The sequence below is a fragment of the Setaria viridis genome, chromosome 2, assembly GCF_005286985.2.
Source record: "Setaria viridis chromosome 2, Setaria_viridis_v4.0, whole genome shotgun sequence".
Lineage (NCBI taxonomy): Eukaryota > Viridiplantae > Streptophyta > Magnoliopsida > Poales > Poaceae > Setaria > Setaria viridis.
The window spans coordinates 41,095,063-41,115,281 of record NC_048264.2 but is presented as its reverse complement, the minus strand read 5'-3'; the positions used below and the strand labels follow the sequence as shown (position 1 = coordinate 41,115,281).

The 20,219-nt window shown below is 46.5% G+C and overlaps 4 protein-coding genes across 5 annotated transcripts; 1 reads left to right on the top strand and 3 right to left on the bottom strand.

Annotated features, from left to right (window-relative positions):
• The first annotated feature begins 230 nt into the window (after positions 1-230).
• LOC117843118 (ethylene receptor 4) lies at positions 231-3,186 on the top strand. Its single transcript, XM_072291908.1, has 2 exons — positions 231-2,165; positions 2,256-3,186. The coding sequence occupies exons 1-2, from the start codon at positions 291-293 to the stop codon at positions 2,952-2,954; spliced, it is 2,574 nt and encodes an 857-aa protein (XP_072148009.1). The 5' UTR covers positions 231-290; the 3' UTR covers positions 2,955-3,186.
• A 535-nt stretch (positions 3,187-3,721) lies between these two features.
• On the bottom strand, positions 3,722-8,064 carry LOC117843119 (cysteine-rich receptor-like protein kinase 6). Its single transcript, XM_034723682.2, has 7 exons — positions 7,108-8,064; positions 5,966-6,091; positions 5,529-5,659; positions 5,239-5,449; positions 4,904-5,141; positions 4,651-4,801; positions 3,722-4,558 (listed from the first exon to the last, which is right to left on the bottom strand). The coding sequence occupies exons 1-7, from the start codon at positions 7,982-7,984 to the stop codon at positions 4,223-4,225; spliced, it is 2,070 nt and encodes a 689-aa protein (XP_034579573.1). The 5' UTR covers positions 7,985-8,064; the 3' UTR covers positions 3,722-4,222.
• A 5,288-nt stretch (positions 8,065-13,352) lies between these two features.
• LOC117843122 (cysteine-rich repeat secretory protein 1) lies at positions 13,353-15,221 on the bottom strand. Of its 2 annotated transcripts, XM_034723685.2 has the most exons (3): positions 14,609-15,121; positions 13,827-13,935; positions 13,353-13,568 (listed from the first exon to the last, which is right to left on the bottom strand). In XM_034723685.2, the coding sequence occupies exons 1-3, from the start codon at positions 15,003-15,005 to the stop codon at positions 13,538-13,540; spliced, it is 537 nt and encodes a 178-aa protein (XP_034579576.1). In that variant the 5' UTR covers positions 15,006-15,121; the 3' UTR covers positions 13,353-13,537. The 2 variants fall into 2 exon arrangements, with proteins under 2 accessions (XP_034579576.1, XP_034579577.1); XM_034723686.2 differs by lacking the exon at positions 13,827-13,935 and having other exon boundaries at positions 14,609-15,221.
• A 1,465-nt stretch (positions 15,222-16,686) lies between these two features.
• On the bottom strand, positions 16,687-19,950 carry LOC117843120 (uncharacterized). Its single transcript, XM_072291907.1, is given in 4 exon segments — positions 16,687-16,696; positions 16,873-16,962; positions 17,225-17,342; positions 18,443-19,950. Coding segments are annotated over 4 exon segments (741 nt in total). The 5' UTR covers positions 18,966-19,950.
• Positions 19,951-20,219: the final 269 nt, after the last annotated feature.

The window sequence follows — 20,219 nt, the reverse complement described above, 5'->3', positions numbered from 1 at the left end:
CTTCTTACCTCACTGATTCCATGATTCCATCTCCACCCATCTTGCTTTTCTTGCATATAGTTGTAGTTAGTTGCTTGCTTGCATGCAGATGCAGCTGCAACCTGCAAGGCGAACCAGGAGCAGGAAGAACAGACCAAGATTCAGGAACTGCATGCATCCAATGATGCAAATGCATGGTTGCATGTTCATGAAATCGCATTCCAAGCCGAATTAGGAGTGCTAGCTGCTGCTACCTTTGATTAATCCGTGCGTTTCTGCGCTTGCGCAGCTGCTAGCTCCGCCGGACACCAATGGCGGCGCCGTGCGGCGGCGGCTGCGACGGGCGCGAGGACGGCGCGGTGGAGGCGCTGCTGCAGTGGCAGAAGGTGAGCGACTTCCTCATCGGCGCGTCCTACATGTCCATCCCGCTCCTGCTGCTGCACTTCGCGACGTGCGCCGACCTGGCGCCGCTCCGGTGGGTGCTCCTCCAGTTCGGCGCCTTCATCGTCCTCTGCGGCCTCGTCCACCTGGCCGCCGTCTTCACCTACGCCCGCCCGGACTCGCGCCGCCTCCTCCTTGCCTTCACCGCCGCCAAGGCGCTCGCCGCCCTCGCCGCCTCCGCCGCCGCCGTCTCCCTGCCCACCTTCATCCCGCAGCTGCTCCGCCTCAAGACCCGCGAAGCGCTGCTGCGGGACAAGGCGCGCCAGCTCGACCGCGACGTCTCCCTCGTCAGGCGCCGCCAGGAGACCGCCGCGCGCGTCGTCCGCGCCATCACGCAGCACGTCCGCGGCGGCGGCGGCTCCCTCCCGCACGATGACGCGCTCGCCGTCCTGCGCGCCGCCGTGCTCGAACTCTCCGACGCACTGGCCCTCCGCAGCTGCGCCGTCTGGATGCCCGCCGCGGCCAGCGACGGCTCCGGCGTGCTCCACCTGGTCCATCAGCTTCCTGAAGAAGACCACCGTGGCACGACGTCGACGAGTAGGCAGGCCATTTGCGTCAGTGACCCCGACGTGGCCGCCGTCACGGCTAGCAAGAACGCCAAGGTGCTGAGGCCGGGTTCGGCGCTCGGGACGACGTCGGGCCATGGAGCTGCGGCCGCCATACGGATGCCGATGCTGAGGGCGTCCAACTTCGTCGATGCGTCATTGTCAGGATCAGATGAGCAGGGAGGAGGAACTGCCGTGAGCTACGCGATCATTGTCTTGGTTCTTCCGGCTCCACCTCCTACTCCTAAGAATCACAGGAATAGAAGGCCTAGAGGAGGAGGAGGTGGAGGGGGGCGAGATTGGAGCAGGCAGGAGCTGGAGATCGTGGAGGTGGTGGCGGACCACTTGGCCGTGGCCCTGTCGCATGCGGCGGTGCTGGAGGAGTGGCAGCTGACGCGGTACAAGCTGGCCCAGCGGCAGAGGGCCCTGGCGCAGGCCCGGCACGACGCCGAGGTGGCCGCCAGGGCCAGGGACGCCGCGCAGGTCGCCATGCGCGACGGCGTGCTGAGGCCGATGCACTCCGTCGTGGGGCTGCTCTCCCTGATGCAGGCGCAGCAGCAGGACGAAGCCCTGCCCTGCGCTGAGCGGAGGCTCGCCGTGGGCGCCATGGCCAGGATCGGCGCCCTCTCCTCCACGCTGATCGACGACGTCATGGCGGCGGTGCTGACGCCGACGACGCCCCGCGGTGGCGAGCCGGCGTCGGCCGCCGGCCTTACCCTGGCGAGGAGGCCGTTCGACCTCCGCGCGCTGGTGCGGGACGCGGCCGCCGTGTCCGGGTGCCTCGCCCACTGCAGGGGGCTCGGCTTCTCGCACCGGGCGGAGATGAGCTCCCTGCCTGGCGAGTGCTGGGTGGTCGGCGACGAGAGGAGGGTGTTCCACCTCCTGCTGCACATGCTTGGCGTCCTGCTGGACCGGTGCGAGTGCCACTGCCATGGCCTCTGCTTTTGTGTGGAGACTGTGACGGCGGGCGAACAAGATCCGGCCATGTCTGATCACCGGGACTGGATCATCCCAAACTTCTCCGGCTGCAACATGGTGTGCGTCAGGTTCCGGTTTGGGATCGCAAGAATCTTGAGAGATAGCTTGCTGCGTTCGTCCAGCCCACGACCCCATGATATGATCAGAAGAAAGGGAACCGGTACCAGCTCCGTCTGCTCCGAGACGCGGCTAAGCACCGCTACGTGCAACAAGATCGTGCATGTGAGCTCTGTTCTCTGTACAAGTAAATGAGTAATTGATTGACGTCAGATTGATTACTAATTTTGACTACTATAATTGATTGGCTGATCTCGTCAGATGATGAATGGCAAGATGTGGCGGGAATCCCCATCAGATTTCGGAGCTCAGCAGGGAGGAGAATCCATGAGCCTCGTCCTGCACTTCCAGCTTGGGTACGGAGTGGCGTCGCCCTCTACCGCCACCTCCCCATCAGGCGGCGGCTTGTACCGCACCGGTGGCGGATTCGGGATCCCCTCGCCGTCGTCGTCCACAATGCCTCCTCAATACCACTTCGACGGGCTGAGGGTCCTGCTCGCGGACGGCGACGACACCAGCCGGGAGGTGACGCGGAAGCTCCTGGAGCGGCTCGGCTGCCAGGTGCTGCCGGTGCCATCGGCGGCGCACTGCCTCAGCCTTCTCCTGGGGAGCGACGCCGCCGCCGGCGGCGGCACTGACCAGCCGCCGTTCGAGTTCCCGTACCTGCAACTCCAGGTGGTGCTGCTTGACCTCCACACGCCTGCCGCTGCCGGCGCTGGCGCCGCCGGCGCGACGGAGGATGGGTTCGAGGTGGCCTGCCGGATCCGGGAGCTCACCAGCGACAGCTTCAACTGGCTGCTCATCCTCGTCGCGCTGCCACTGCCGCCGAGGGCGAGCAGCATCGACGTCCGCGACGCGTGCCAACGGACGGGGGTAAACGGCGTCATCCCCAAGCCCATCACGCTGCCGGCGCTGGGAGCTCAGCTCTACAGGGTCCTCCACAATCCACAATGATAACTGACGACCGCCCGGGTGACACTGTCACGGCTCAAGCGCTTAAAAGTTTTCTTTTGATAAAATAAAGTGCTTGGAGTTGGTAGTTTCTTGCGAGCTTGCTTTCCTTCCTTCCTTAGCTTCTTGACCTCCATGCACACCATGGAGGTGTACAAGAGTACAAGGGCCAATCATAGTACTGCATTGAAATGTTTCGAAAAAAAATAGTACTGCATTGAATTAGTCTCGTTGGAACCCATACTCCAATATCCTATCCTAATCCTAAGTTCCTAACCTAGAACTTAACATCTTGTCCTCGCCGGAGTTTGCTGGGGACGAAGGTGACATGGTCGGATATTCTGTTGGAAATGAGTAATCGCAGCACGTAGCGTGGGAAGGAAAATTCTAGTTCTTAAAGCTTAAGCTGGCGAAAAAAAAAACAATGATTCAATTGCACTTCAGCATCAAGAATCATGGATACATTCTGTCATCAACGTTTTATTTCACTCGCCTCAGCTCTGGTTATACAAAAATAATCGGAGAAATAAAATACATTGCATCTCATCAAAATGGCACTTTCTCTGATCACAGCTATAAGTTCATATAGGTTTGTGTTTTAGGTATTTTTTTTTACTTTGACTATCATTATCTTAAAATTTTCTAAAGATTGACACTAATGCTACATTCATTATGAAAAATGCTTTCATAATATATAACTCTTTTTTGTGTAAGATAATAAATAGTGTACTTCAACATCAAGAATCATTGACACATGATTGTAGTTTGAGTTTGCACAAATCTAAAGCATTATATTTCTGACAAGAGGAAGTAAGTTACTAACATCACGTATACACCAATATAGTACTAGTTATTATTACTCCGTCCTCAAACTTTTTACGTACCCACAGTTTAGAAATTACTCACCTTTGGTTGCAAAGTAGAACTGCAAATGTAAACTAGAAAATGTGCACACATCCCCTTCCTTTTGTCTAATGAACTTCTTAGTATACTAGTAACAATTGTGTCGTATAGCCTAATTGGCCCTCAATAAAAAATCCTGGCTGCTCCCCTGACCTTCCTAGCACCAAACTTTGTTTTTGTTGCAACAACAGTGCTGCAAGCTGCAAGTTCACCCATCACTTCGCAAGGTGGATCACAACTTATGTTGCATAGCCTATTTGGCCCTCAATCGAAAATTCTGGCTGCTCCCCTGACCCCTCCCAGTATACCAAACTTTGTTTTTGTTGCAACTACAGTGCAACAAGTTCACCATCACTTCTCAAGGTGGATCACCTTGGATCAAGTTCAGTAATTGAAACGTCGTTCAGCGACATAGGTGATCTACTCGCAGAATATAAACCTCCTGGGTACCCTTCCGAGTACATTTCAGAATTGAAGCCACTCTTTGGGATGCAAAATGCCGGCCTGGATGGAGCTTGGAGGGTCACGGTGCTGCTGCTGAGCATGACATTTACCGTTGACATCATCGGCCGTTCTGTGGGGTTGTCTTGAACGCAGAGGAGTCCGATGTGGATGCACTTCAACATCTGGTCTCGTGGAGCGAGGCTGCTCAAGGATGAATCCATGATCTCCACCAGCGTTCCCGTTGTCCAGTGCTCCCACACCTGCGTCACATGTAGGAATTGCTTCAATATTGTTACTCTAAACTTGTAAAGTGTGACTGGGGCACAGAGTTTTGCGTAGGCTATCAACTCACCAAACTAAGGAGATCAGCAGATTCATCGGTGCTGTACGAGCCACCATTTCTCCTTCCCGTGACGATCTCTAGGATTAAAACTCCGAAGCTGAACACATCGGACTTGATAGAGTAATGCCCACGCATAGCGTATTCAGGGGCCATGTATCCACTGCGACAAGTAAATTTTATTATGGGTTAGTGTACGCACATATATCTTCCAAGGGCAACATTATCAACACTTATTTATCTAAGAAATGCCATGGATACTTACTAGGTTCCGACAACACGATTTGTGACATCTTGTGTTTGGTCATTTTCGAATAGCCTTGCTAAGCCGAAATCTGAGATCTTAGGATTGAAGTCATAGTCTAACAGAACATTGCTTGCTTTGAGGTCACGGTGGATAATCTTCACTTGAGAATCTTCATGAAGATACTGCAGTCCACGAGCAATCCCATTAACTATCTTAAATCTCTTCCCCCAATCAAGCTCACCACATCTCTCGGAATCTGTCAGACAGAAAGATAAAACTCATAAATGTACAGTACAAATATAAAATTTCCAGTTGTTGTTCCACTGTTGCTAGAATATGATGAGTAACAGTACCGAAAAGAATAGTGTCGAGGCTTTTGTTGGGCATGTATTCATAGACAAGCAATCTTTCATGATCCTCCAAGCAAACACCAACAAGCCTAACTAAATTCTTGTGTTGCAGCTTAGCAACCAAAACAAGCTCATTTTTCAGCTCCTCTATTCCTTGTCTAGAACTCTGTGAGAGCCTTTTCACTGCAATTTCCTGATTATCAGGGAGGATTCCCTGTACAAATGGATATATTTGAATGTCAAAACTGTAAAATATGAACAAAAAGGTCTATATGATAATGTATGATTAGCACCTTATAAACTGCACCAAAACCACCTTCACCGAGTTTATTGGCTTCATCAAAGTTTTCCGTTGCAGCTCGCAGAGTTGAAAGATCAATAATGAGCGAATCAATACTATGTATGTCCTCTGGGTTAGTTGTATCTGTCATAAGAGACCAAGTAATTAGAACTGGTGTGTAATACGTCAGTTCATTTCCTATGTTCATACGAGAATTATGTCTAGGCCAGTAAAAATGTTAGTTTTGATTGTTTGTATCTGTCATAAGAGACCAAGTTAATTAGAACTGGTGTGTAATACACCAGTGAATTCCTATGTTCATATCAGAATGATGTCTAGGCCAGTCAAAAATGTTAGTTTTGATTGTATAATATTTTGAAAAGTGACGCTGGTTCTAATCATATGAAAAAGGCAAGGAATTTGAGCTAACTGAATCACATAGGGATTTACCTGGTAGTAATGACTTTCCTGATGTTTTCTTCTTGCTCCTCCAAAGACAAGAACAAATAACTACAATAGCTAGTACCCCGGCGAATATAGGAAGTGCAATGGCTAAAATTCTACCAGTTTTGTTTCCTGTAAATGGCAGGCATTAATTAATTTGATGCACATTAAAAGAGAATATAACAAGAATCTTAAAAAAAATGCATCTTTCTCATACTATATCAAACTTTTCTTTTGAAAAATTGATAGACTACAAAAGGTAGAAAATTATTAACAGGTTTGATGTTTATATTGCTACAAGTTATATATACTGCTGCTTTATCATAAGTCCTGAGCAAGACAAGAGCAACTAAGCTTTGACATGTAAAACGAGTAGCAAAGATACCTGTTGCTATGCTATTTTCATTCAGGTCAAAAGGAAAAACTCGATACCTCAATTTCCTTTTGTCCATTGTTGTACAAATTAATTGCTTCAGAGTACTTTAAAATCGAAAGAAAACAAACAGAAGAAAACTCTTCAGTGATGTTGACATCAATTTGGTGCAAGCATACTTGCTTAATCGACACAATTCATTCCAAGTTCATAGAAAAAGTCAAAAGTTAGTCTTGGGCATCGAATCAAATCTCAAGGGAACTGTCAGATTTATGTTGTGCAAGTGGATCGGACTTGGTCCTTCTTTAGAGTTCTTCAGGGATCCTCACTGTTCCCTCCCCCCCTATCATGAATTGCTAAATGCCTAAACTCCTCTGTTGCAGAAAACTATGAATGCAAAAGAAGGCATCATCGTATGAACCAATTGTTTCGGAGTTCCTTTTAATCAAATGTAAAACAGACAGAAGAAAGCTCTTGAGTGATGGTGACACTCGTCAGTTATTTTATCACTATGATTTGGTGGAAGCATACTTGCAGAATCGACACAATTCATACCAAGTTCATAAAAGAAGTACTTAAAAAATTAGTCTTGGGTTCCTTTTAATCAGATATGTTGTGCAAGTGGATCGGACTTGGTCCTTTTTAAAGAGTTCTTCAGGGATCCTCACTGTTCTGTCCCCCCTACCATGAATTGCTAAATGCCTAAATTCCCCTGTTGCAGAAAACGAACCATGCGCATGAATGCAAAAGAAGACATTTTAACCCTCAAACTTACTTCTTCCTCCTCCAGTCGTCGGCGGCGTCCCGTTCACCGGCGGTGGGGAAGGCGCGGGCGGTGGGGCCCCCACGGCAGGCTCCGGCAGCTGAAGCAGCGGGGTGCTGGTGAAGAACGAGTACTGCTCATACCTGTAGTTGCAGCGCAGGCCAAGAATCCTACCACCCTGCTTCCCGCTGAAATACTTTGGCCCTCTCTGAACTATACCGGAGAGGCAGGTCCGGCAGTCGGCCGGCGTCGTGTCCGGCGTGCACTGCGCCAGCCCGTAGATCCTCGGGTTGTTGCTGTCGAATGTCCGGAACCCCTCCACCCCCGTGCCGAACCTCTTGGTCGAGTTGTCGGCCGCGTAGTTGGCGATGGCGTTGAGGAGCACGGCCACGGCGTTGTCGAACACACTGAACGGCGCGGTGACGTTCTGCGTGTTCATGAGGATGAGGGCGGTCCCGCGGCCGTCGCCGGCGGTTGAGGCGAGGAAGTTCTGGTTGGAGTAGCGGAGGAGGCAGGGGTCGTAGAAGACGGTGGCGTCCTTGTTGTAGGGGCACGCCTGCTGCGCGTCCGTGAACGCCGTCGCGACGCAGTCCCCGCAGGCGGAGGCGTTGGTGTCGCCGCGGCAGAGCGCGAGCGCGTAGACGATGTCCGGGACGTCGCCGGTGGAGTCCTTCGCGAAGAGCGTTGGGGAGGAGGAGGTGTTCTTGGGGAGCGTGGCGGCGAGGCGCCGGATGTTGCCCTGGTAGGTGCCGTTCAAGGTATAGTTGCTGCTGTTCCCGCAGAGCTGGCCCAGGGGGTCCCCGGCGGCGAGCGGCGCGAGGGCGAAGGCGAGGAAGAGGGCCGCGGCGAGGTAGGCGGGCAGGTGGTGGTGGTGCGCATCCATGGCCATGGTGTGCGCCCGATGGCCGGAGCCGTGGCGTGGTGCTGGTCCGGGTCTGGCCGGAGGCGTGTAGCGATGGAATGGAGGAAGCCGATGCGGTGAAATGAATGAAGAGGAGGGAGGGGGACGGGTAGATGGGGCCGCGAGGGTTGACTCGTGCGGGACCCTTTTGACTTGACTGGGTAGGCGACACTGACACAGTGGGACCAGCATAAATACTTCCGGCCCTGCGCCAGCTCACGCGATGGCCGCCCACCGTCCCAGAAGGCGAGGCGACGTCACTCACATGCGAGCAGCGACGAGCGGCAGGAGACTCCAGGTTCACCGTGAAGTGACTCGTCGTGGCACCGTTCCAAGCGCGAAGTCGTTCTCGTACGCCACCAAGCTCCAATGCGGCAATGGCGATCCAGGCACGTTCCTGTTGATTTCTACCTTACCCTTGCCGTGCTGGTAGATGCAGGCATCAATGAATGGTAGGCTGCCTGCACAGTAGATCGACGGGAGGGCTAATGGAGACAGCCAAGACTTCGTCCTCCATCTTTACGTTGTTTTCATTTCGTTTCGTGGTCCGTCGTGATGTTAGGTCAATTCTTTTCGGCCTGTGCAAAGAGGTTAATATGTAAAGATAGCAGGGATATCCACAAGCTTAGTGAACAGTGTGGAACAGAAAAAGGGTGACAAGATCATGTTAGCTAGCGAAATCGTTACATAGTTTGGTTATCTAGCCTTAGACGAGTCGAATACAAAATCCATTTGCCGAAAATTTTTATGACCTGCAACGTCGTGACAGTTTGAAAAGTATGGCTGCAAAAACTTTAGTAAATTCTTTGAAAATTTATGTAGCATCTTTTAGAGGGATTATATCAGGTGATGGCTATTCAATTTAATTTGCTTATATGAGATAAAAAGAAAAAAGAAAAAAACAGAGAGGGAAAAAATCATTCTTGGGCCAGCAGAGCGATGCGTTCTCGGCCAGTAGCATCGCTCTTTCGGGCCTTTGGGGGCTGGCTTGTTCGTTTTCCTTATCTTCCTGCGCGCGCTAACTGTTTGTATTTCGGCTCAAGGTCTGCTAGCATTCGGCCCAATTATTCTCAGAAAGAGAACCAGCCCAACACACCCATCGCAGCAGCTAGCCCACTAGTTAGTAATAATTTTCTCCTCTAAAAAAAAAGGTTAGTAATAATTTTCAAATTTCTTTTCCGCTCATACCAGCCCACGATCGCAACTACACCCATCGGCGGCGGCCGAGGGCCGAGCACCGCCGCAAACTCGCCGGATACGGGACATCATAGTCGCCGGCGATGATCACGCGCACGTCCCACGCTGGAGATCTACGCGACGGCGTTCGGATCGCGCAGCCGCCTGCCATGTGACGCGGTTTGTCCTCGAGGCTACGGTACGTAATGATTCCAAGATCAATGTTTTGGCATTTATTACATGCTACTCGTAGTTTTTATCCCGTCTAGCTTCGTAGCTGGTTCATTGTTTCTTCTTCGCGTTCGGGGATCTGTCTTCATTTTCGTAATATGGCGTGACGATTATGTTGGCTGATTAGATCATCAGCTTCAGGTTGCACGCAAGTTGTTCGACGTATGGTTTGAACTAGATAGAGCACGATGCTGTTCGTACGATGCAAATCGAATTTTAGATATGCTCACAGGGTTCGGTTGGATCCCTCTCGTTTCCCAAATTATCACACCCGTTTGGACACAAATCCATTACATCCAATCAGCCTTTACAATCTCAATTGTTCATAGTTTGTTTAATGCCAATGCATGATGACTTGAGGCTGTATAGATACCAGGATTACATACCCCAACCAGAGTTTAAAAATATAATGGCGAAGTTCATATAGGAAATTGTTTATACGGGAAAGCATCCATTTCAGCGGAGCTGATTATGAAAATTGTGTAGATGGCTGATGGCTAGATGCTTGTCTCCAGATGGCTGAGAGCATGAACACCCGCGTAACAATGCTAAGTGTTATTCCTTTTTTTTCCTGATGGAAGAGAGGTGAATGGACGTATGAGAACCGAATTGTTTCCAACACATTGCTTAAACCGGTAATGCTAATGTGTTATTCATTTTTTTGCATTTGCGAATTGATAGATCTGGATGATTCAAAGAACGATTATTAAAATATAGTTAATTTTAAATAATTTGAACACACAATGTTGCACCTCACAATCTATAGTCTGTTCCACATTGTTAGGTAGTTTAACAAATGTATACCTTGTATTGTTCGAAAAACTTACATGGGAGAGCCTGTTTTCTTTTCACGGCAGTCCTGCAGAAGCAAGAAGAAAAGCCTGCGAATCCAATTGCTTGAAATACCATAGCCAAGGACAAATTCCTCATCACAACATTTCCTTCTGAATTGAAAAGAAAAAGGGAAACTTGAATTTATGAGTTTTTAGAAAAAAGGATAAAATTTTGACCTTTTGCACCATGCAATGCATACAGCCATTGTTGATTATTACATCATCATGTCAATTACTTGAATTTATGAGTGGCTGGCCATTTAACATTATCATCCCTTCAGAATACGTTTGTGGGTAATCATCTGGAGATACAGTCATACAGACAATAGTATCTGAGGCATGCACTGCCTACAATACTGGAATGAGGAAGTACACCATCACACTCCATGAATATGTGGGTTTGTGGAGGGTCAGGGAATTGCTCGAGTATAGAGATTTATGAGTAGCAATTTACAGGGTACAGGGATGACGGAGGCAGCATTAGGTGATTAACTAAACACAGGCTTATCGTTCCTAATTTGACAGTAGAGAAATGAATTAAAGTTACAAGTTCACAGGTCATCACCCATTTTTAAGTATTTTATCTTGGCAAGCTTCTTAAAGGCTATGTTGTTGTTATTGTTGTATCTTGGCAAGCTTCATCAGAATAGCCCACTCATTTGGTAGATAATACTAAATTTGAAACAATTTGTCAAACAGTTCTATAAGCAAGTATGGCAACAAGTTTTCAGTTGATGGAATGTAAAAGGCTCATTCTACAAATGTCTCTAAATTCAATAAGTCTCTATGAGGCACCCTTTTTCAGCATGTTCAACTGAAGCGATCCAGCAAATATGGTTCAAGATTCTTGTGCCTGTACTAGAATGTACATTGATGGAATGTTCAAGCAAGACCCCCTGCTTGATCAGGGCTCTGGTTTTCAAGCTTCTCGAAGACATTTGTTGAGCACCTATCAGACTTCCTTGCCCTTAGTCAAGAGTATGTATTTTACTTCTCAATATGGTCTTTATTGCTCCCTTTGCTTAGTGTTTTTATGTAGACAAATTTGTCACAGAACAATGAACTTTGCTGTAATTTGCTATTTCACGCCAAACTTTCATAATTTGACAAGCGTAATTACAAATTGGTGAACCTTAGCTGTAAGATTGTGTATAATGTGTGGATTGTATTGCATTGAGCCTCGAGGGCGAATGTATAGGGGGGCAAGAAGCCTCCTGAGATATTTCCTATACTACCAAATATAGTCTTACATTAGCTACGGCACGCCGCAGCCATTAGAATATATTATCTGTGATTTCAGTTAGAGAAAATACTTTAAATGACACTTACACCCTTGGCATAAGCTGCACCTCACTAACCAAAGCCACTTGTTCCCTCCTTTAGCCTCTTCCCTCGTCTCCTTCCTCCTACTAGGGAAATTAACTATATATTCGCCATCAGATTCTCAAATTCCATCTTTCATCCTTCAGAGAGACCATCTTTTGCTGAGCTAACAACTGAGGCTTATGGTTTCTCTTGACTTGTAATGGGAAGTTAGGAGGCTCCCTCTCTATGATATTATGATTGAGACAGCTATGCTTCAAAGAAGCAGATGCTCACAAGGATGTTGATGCTACCAAGGCTGCAGATGCTACCAAGGATTTGATGCTAACAAAGCTGCAGATGCTAACAAGGATGTTGATGCTACCAAGGCTGCAGTTGCTAACAAGGAAGTGTCGTTTACAATATTTTCTCTCGCCTGAAATCAAATGAAACAATTCTAAGGCTTGTGGTGTCTTGTGGCAAAGATTATGATTTTTTGGTGGTGCATGGCTACTTATTGAAGTTTTGGTGTGAAATGGTAAATGCCATCAACATGCAGTCATGCGGCAAATTTGTGCCATGTATTTCTGGGCTTTTTATCTTATGATATTTGCTTACTTAAGACATTTCTTGACCTCATTTTACTGTTCAGTCCCTGTTATTTTATTATAAAAAGGAGCTCCATGTTTATCTGCACTACAAGACATATCCCTGAGTACTATGGAGCTACAAACTTTTACAAACTAGCATTTTGGTCTAATTTTCTTCCGTTGATTGAGAACAGGAACCAGCAAGTATTAACACATGTTGCAGTGAAAGTAGCTCCAAGAAGTACGGACTGCATAAGGGAAAAACAGGAAGAAAGAACTCACTTTCTGTGGCAGTAAATACAATCGCACATCCATGTTGTTTAGGTAGAAATGGACACCATAGAGTCGAAGAGAGCAGTTGCCGTTGAAGAACACAGACTCCTTGTGGTCCGGACATGCTCGTCGCGCTTCTTGCAGGGCCAAGATGATGCAGGCTCTGCATGATGTGGAGTCCGTGCCGTTGTGGCACCGTGAGAAGGCGTACACAGTGTCAGGGTATTCCCCGACCTCATGATCAGTGGAGAGGCTGGGCAAGGAAGACGTTTTGGATTGAACCATGGCTGCTAAGCGGTGGATGTTTGGCTAAATAGTTTCTGTTTATCGATGTGCGGTCATGTTGGCCGAGGCAGACAACGTCCCGGAGGTGGGCATTGGCGGCAAGAGGCAAGACTATGAGGAATAAGAGGGGGAGATACCGCATGGTTCTAAGGTGTTTGTGCTTTACTTTGGAGTTTGGACTCAGTGCCGGGGAGCCGAGCGAGTAAAAATTATGAGGATTAGTCACACATTTTTCTAGAAAAAGGGCGGGTGACTTGTTGACTTTGATTGCTCTAGTGTCTGGACAGTGGTGGAGGCGTGGAGCAGGTCAGCACCAGCCTTGATCGCATCGGCTCCTGCTTGACATGCTGCTACTGCTAGCACCCCAGGTATGTTTTTTTTTCCTTTAACTCAGCATTCTATTTCAACGGAAAAAGCAAAGCAATTCTATTTTAATCTGGAGAGTTAAAATAAGAAGCGGAAGTGCTTAAGAACTGTGCATATCATTTTTAAGTGTGTTTAATCGTAGGGACTAGGGAGAGAAATCAATGATCCCACTCATTTGATGATTTTGATGATTCAGTGCTGAGCACTGAATATCTTCACCTTGGAGTTGCATATATATTTTGAGATATGGACTGTGGGACGGCCAATAAGAAATCTTCATGAAAATAACAGATTATTAGGTGCAATGAAGATTGCTGCTTCTTTATAAGGATCAAACTAAAGTTCATTCGCTGAAGAATCAATATTGTTTCATTATTTGCCTAGGAGAATACTATATACACATTCATTCATTTCATTTGCTATTGTGCCTCGGTATTCATTCATTTCATTTCGCTGATGCACAAAACTGTAGCCAAGCCGCTCATCTATTGATCTCCAGATAGAGGGGTGTGGTGCCTGCATTATGTAAGAGGAATTTATATGGTTCCATGCTATAGAATGAAGATAATTTTTTAAGAGTATAATAGTTAGACCCACAAAAATTAAAAATATTTGAACAATAATTCTGAGAGTTTGAAATCACTAAACATGTTATGTATTGTTAGCCCAAGATTTTTAACATGTTGGCAGGAGTTTCCTAGAAATTTTGTTTGGATTTTATACAGGAAGCAGTTCAACCTATGTAAATATTTGGGAAATCAAACGGTTCCTTACGTGATTGTGCCTTTTTTAATATCATGCCGCCAAGCCCTTAGAAACAAGAGGAAAAGACATGCAAGCCCAAATGCTTGAAATATCATCCCCATAGCCAGAGGGTTCATCGCTGAAATGTGATGCAGAAAACCTGATGTTAAGTATTTAAACAATATTTCTTGAATAAATGAGTTAAAATGTCTAAACATAAATATCGATAAAATTTAGACCCATGGAAGGAAAGGAATAAATGTCATCATGATATATTTGAATAAAAGTTTGGTAATTTACTCTTTTAAATTGCACATTTGCCCTTTTTCTTTCTGTAAGAGTTCAGAAACTTTAACCTAATATTATGTTATACAAGGCGAAATTTTTCACGAACTTATAGCAATGTGTTACCATGTGTGTCATCAATTTTTACAAAAAACACAATTGTTGACCATTCAGTTGCTATAAACTTGACAGGCAAGAATCACTAATTATACGAATTTGGCCATGTATATATATGTTACTGAATACTTGATATTGATGATATCCTTATGGCACTGGCTAACACTGGCTAACACGATTACGAATCAGGGAAGAAAATCCGTCACTAATAGTAAGCTGAATATGGGTGAGAATCTGAAACGGCTTATTGTCAGGCAACTGATTCTTTATTATGTCAATACCTTCTATCTTGTGGCTAATTCGTCACTAATAGTAATGCTAATATTTTGTAAAACACAATTATTTTGAAAAAAATGGTTAAAATTGTTTTCTTTTCTCAGTAGCGAGACAAGAGATGATGGCTAACGTACCGAAGACATCGTCGTCGAGAATACGGTACTCGGTAAGACGGAGAGTGCAGTTGCCACCGAAGAAGAAGGCCTCCCTGTGGAACGGGCACTCGAGCTCCACCTGCTTGAAGGCGTCAGCGATGCAGGCGGCGCAGTCGCTGCCGCTGCTCTGGCAGCTCCAGTCTGCTTGCAACCGGTTGGGCCAGTACCCGAAGATATGGTACGTGTCAAAGCGGTGTGCGGCGGCTGCCTCGGCCGGGACGACGGCCGCCAGGTGGTGGAGGTTGGCTTCGTAGGTGCTGTTGGCCGTGTAGCTGCCGTCGCTGCCGCATGATACGCTAGACCACACGGCGGCGGCGGCGGCGAGCGGCGCAGTGGCAACGAGGACGAAGAGCGAAAGTATGGAGGAATTCTTCATGGTGGGCGACTGGTGAGTGGTGGAGCAGCAGCTACAGCCTACAGGTTTGCAGAGCCTAGCTAGATCTAGATGGCGACATACTTGAGTGGTATTGTTAGCAAATGGAGCGCGTGGACGACGACTTTGACCGTTGACTGCTACATAGCAGTGAGCCTGGCGGCAACAACCTTGAGCCTTTTTTTTGTTTTTTCTTTGCGAGGAACAACCTACTTTGGCACACACGCTGCTGGCGCGGAGGTATGTTTTCTTTTCATTAAAAACTCACATTCTGCTCCAAGGAAAAGTTTCAGAGTAATTTTGTCTTAATCTTGATAGTGAGAACAAAGACCAGGACGTAATCGACCAGTTGAGCACATTTCTTATGGTTGATGATGTAAGCTCCATTTGGAACAAGGAAAATCAAAGGAATTTTGAAGAATTTCAATTTTATAGAAAAATTTCATGTGTGCCCCTTTAGAATAATGTATTGCGCCCAAAGAAATTCCTTAGGATTTTCATGGGAAGTATGAATAAGTAGGAATTTTGGAGGAAAACTAACACGAGGTTGGACCTTAAGAAAAATTTTCTGTCTCCCTCTTTCAATTCCTGTGTTTTTCCTATTTTGTATCCAAAGGCTATGTTATAAAATTTTCTGCATTTTGAATTTCTACAGGACTGCAAGTTTCATGCAACTCAAATCCTATATTTTCCTATTTCTCGTATTGAGAATCATGTGTTCCACGGAGACCCGCAGTCGGAGAAACCAACGAGCCCATCCAAATAAGTTGTAAGAGTTCACTGATGATTCAGTGCCGATTGCTCAACCACAAAGCCTGGGGTTTCGTGAATAGTTATCAGAATTCATATACACATTTCGGAACAAGGACGGTCAAATCACCAATATGAATGCCGGTGAAAACAACATAGTAGTTTATATGAACAATAGAACTTATTTGAAATGATGTGAAAGCCTATGAGCGAATAGACTGTAGCCTGATTGATCAGGTTTTTTTTATGGAACCTCCCCATCCAGGTTTGATTCATCACTTAGCACAGATGCTCACATTTTCTAAGATTTTAGGAATAAATGACACTATTTTTTTGAACAATAGGCGACGGCAACGAGACATCTTCATCTGCCGGTCTTATCTTTCAGAGATGATCGGATATAGGACGTGCGTACTTACTTTCATTATATTAGAGGTGCATGGATGCTGCCTATATAAACATGTGCGTTTTGTACTCTGTTTAAAAAAATGAAGCCCTATGATATGGACAACCTATATCCATCCATTAATTATTCGCGTGAGAGTACATCCATTTTCAAAGACGCGTGGAGTGCATGCATCATGTAAGAGAGATTTTTTTTTGAATGTACAGCAAGATAATTTTTTTCCCTCTTGCTGCACATTCAAAAAAAAAAAAGATCTCTTGCTGTACATTCAAAAGATAAAAAAAAACAGCAACCAGAGGAGCCAGTGGCCAATCCCAACACAACTAAACCCTGATTCAAACAAAGGAGAAGAGGGAAAATGTATAGTTGTTATTCTTCCATGTACAGGTCAGAGTGGACATCAGTTTTCCATGCATTCTTCTTCCATGGGAGAATATGAAGTAAAAGTAGTCGACCAGTCGAGCACATTGTGATATATGATAAATCAATGAACCCACTGAAACAAGCCGTAAGAGTTTAAATGATGATTCAGTGCAAGCTGGATTTCGTATTCGCATTCATAATTTAAGGTAATGATAGTGGGAATGGAAGTTCGATGAAGACTGCAGAGTAGGTCGCATCAACATTGGAGCTAATTTAAAATGAGCAAAGTGAAGCCCTACGATCTGGACAGAAGGTATCCCGTACGTATGGCCGTATCCATTCATTATTTGCCTGACAGAAGTCCTATGATCAAAGTGAAGCTCAGAAGCATCGTCCGAATTGCAAACATTTTAATCTCCAGATAAGAGAGAGGTGGAATGCCTGCATTATGTGTATAAGAGGAACAAAGTAAATACATCGGTTCACGCACTCCAAGTTAGAGAATTTTGTTAAGGTGCCGCAGTTAGACAAAAAAAAAACTCAATAAATTATTTTGACTATTACACTTGGGTTAAAATATTTAGCATTTGGTATTGTGACCATCTAGAACCTGAACTATCTACTTCTAGAAGATAATGACTTGTATTCCAGAAATTCAGGATGACATATGGGAAAATTTCTTGTGTTTTAAGTGGGGCCTTACATCATAGTGCCTCTTTTCCGGCTGCGCCATTCCTGCAGTAGCAAGAAGAAAAGCCAAGCAAATCCAATTGCTTGAAATATTAATCCCGAAGCCATGGCTTGTTTCAGTATGTTTCCTTCTGAAATGCGAGACACAAAGAAAACTCAGTTGAAAGCATATAGGTGAACACATTTTCTTAAATTACTGGTTTTGGAGTTAAAACACTTGAATACAATGTACAAAATGGAAAACTTGAGGCACTGAGCTAGAAAGAAAGCAAACTCATGTTTTGTAGGAGTCCCGACCTTTTGCATTCGAGAATACACATATATAGCTTAGTACTCATCCATCCCAAATTATAAGTCATTCCAAGAATCTTGGAGAGTCAAAGTATCTTAAGTTTGACCAAATTTATATGATAATATAATAACATTTATAATGTCATCTAAGTAAGATTCTTCATCAATTATATTTTCATAGTATACCTATTTGATGTCATAAATCTTTATAATTTTCTCTATAATTTTGATCAAATTTGAGATGCTTTGACTCTCCAAGATTCTTGGAATGACTTGTAATTTGGGATGGAGGGAGTATTAGTTACGACAAAGTTTCTGCACACGGGTGAGTAGCACAAAGCTATTAGATCTTTATAACACCCAAAAGAAGTCTGAACACATCACCCAAACATTAGCTAGCCTGCTCCTGTGGTTCTAATTTAAATATCTAGCCACATTTCACTAACTTATTATATTAGGCTTTTTGTGTGATCATACAAATTTGCAAATTTGTAGTAGACATTATGGGAATTCTAAGGTTGTCTTCCCTACCAGCAAAGCTGTTAAAATTGAAAAACCGGCAAGGTAATTTTGTAGATGAGACGGGGTGTTTGGGAGGAGGGGGCTAAATTTTAGCCCTATCACATTGGATACTAATTAGGAGGACTAAATATAAGCTAATTACAAAACTAATTGCAGAACCACTAGGCTAAATCGCGAGACGAATCTATTAAGCCTAATTAATCCATCATTAGTGAATGGTTACTGTAGCACCACATTATTAAATCATGGACTAATTAGGTTTAATAGATTCGTCTCGTGACTTAGCTTAGGGGTTGTGTAATTAGTTTTGTAATTAGTCTAGATTTAATACTCCTAATTAGTATCAAATATTCGATGTAACGGGGGCTAAAATTTAGCACCCTCCTCCCAGACACCCCCGAAGCTTGGCAGAACTCACCGTAGACGACAGCAGTCCCGAAGACTCGGTACTCGCCAAGTTCGAGCGTGCAGTTGCGACCGTAAAAGGAGGCCTCCTTGTGGTACGGGCACTCTCTCTCCAACTCGAGCAAGGCACCGGCGAGGCAGGCGGCGCAGAAGCCGGTGCCGTCAACGCCGCGGCGCCTGCAGAAGAAGGAGGCCTCTGCGCGGAAAGGCCAGTACCCGACGGCGCGCTTCGTGTAGTAAGGGCCGCGGGCGGCTGCCTCGGCCTGGAGGAGGCCGGCGACGCGGCGGCGGTTGGCTTCGAAGGTGCTGTTAGCCGCGTAGACGATGCCATGGAGGCACTCAACATGCGACGACGTGGTCCCGACGCTGACGCTGACGAGGCGCATCGCCACGTCGGCGGCGGCGGGAGGCAGGGACACGGCCAGGAGGAAGACGAGGAGGAGGGAGAGGAGCGAGGGATTGTTCATGGTGGAGCGGCTGGTGACGACGGTGATGACGGAGATTATTGTAAAGATTGGATCGGAGCATTTGGTCATATGGAGCTGAAACAAAAAATTGCTGATTGCCACCGCGGGAGGTGTAGGGTAGCAAGTGGCGTGGTGGACTTCGGCGACTTTGACTACCAGGTCCGGTCGTCATTGGCGGCATGCCAGCTCCGTAACAACCAGAGCATCTCCAGCATATCTTTTAACATTTTTCCTTTTTTCCATCGCAGAACTTCAGCACATTCCCTTTTCATTCCTTTTTTCTATTTATTTTTTTCAATTACCTTTATCCCCATCACTCTACCCGTTACAGAGAGAATTGCCCCTTTCCTCTCACTTTCATTCCTTCTCTCTCCAACCGCAGGCCACACCGTTTCTTGGTGAATATTCGCCGTCTGCCTGCCCGCCAACCCGCCCTACCCACCGTGGCGCCACAACTACGCCGATCAACCCTGCATCGGCCGTCGCCGTGCCCCATCCGCTAGCACGGCGACCACTCCTACCAGGCCGCCCGTCCATCCCTATGCCCCTCCAGCATGATGTCCGCCCGGTTGCCGCAGAAGAGGGTCGGCGAGCCATGTGGCCGTGCGCTGCCTTCTTGTCCTAGCCTTGCACGCCACGCCGTTGAGCACATCCTCCCCATCCTGGCCTTGTGAAGGGCCATGCGCGCCGATCGTATGCTCGCCGTTGCCCGGCCATGGAGAAGAAAGAGATATGGAGGAGGAAAACGAAAAAAAAGAGAATGAACGATTGAGTGATTGACGGTGGATCCCACGTACCGGGGAGATAAAAAGGGGAGCCTGTCGATGACCGACTCATCCGAGTGCGGCTTCGAGCCCAGCGCGTCGACCTTGGACATCACGGCGACGGGAAGGCGCACGCGGGCAAGGAGGCAGCGGCGCTACAAGGCGGTCGACGCGGGCGAGGGTCGCTGCTCGGTGGGGCGCCTGTTTTTTCAGTGGAGTGGGGAAGCAATGCGAACGCGGTGCGTGAGTGTTTTTTAGCGTCGTGAAAAGATTAGGGGAGGTTTGAGGGAACTGTTGGAGTTCCTTTCTTTTCATTTTCTTCTAAAAAAGATATTAGGGGTAAGATTAGCAGTCTTTTGAAGTTGCTCTAATACGTTGAAATTGTGAAAAGAAATTCCTGTAAGGTGACAAAGAAAAGACTGATATTCTAACGTATAAGGTTATACGTAGCCGTATAGTATTTTTTCCTCAACAACATGCTCAATAATTGTACATGATTCTTAGACTACATATTTTTTTTTCACAAATCATGTACCGCAACAACTTAGGGTATCAATAT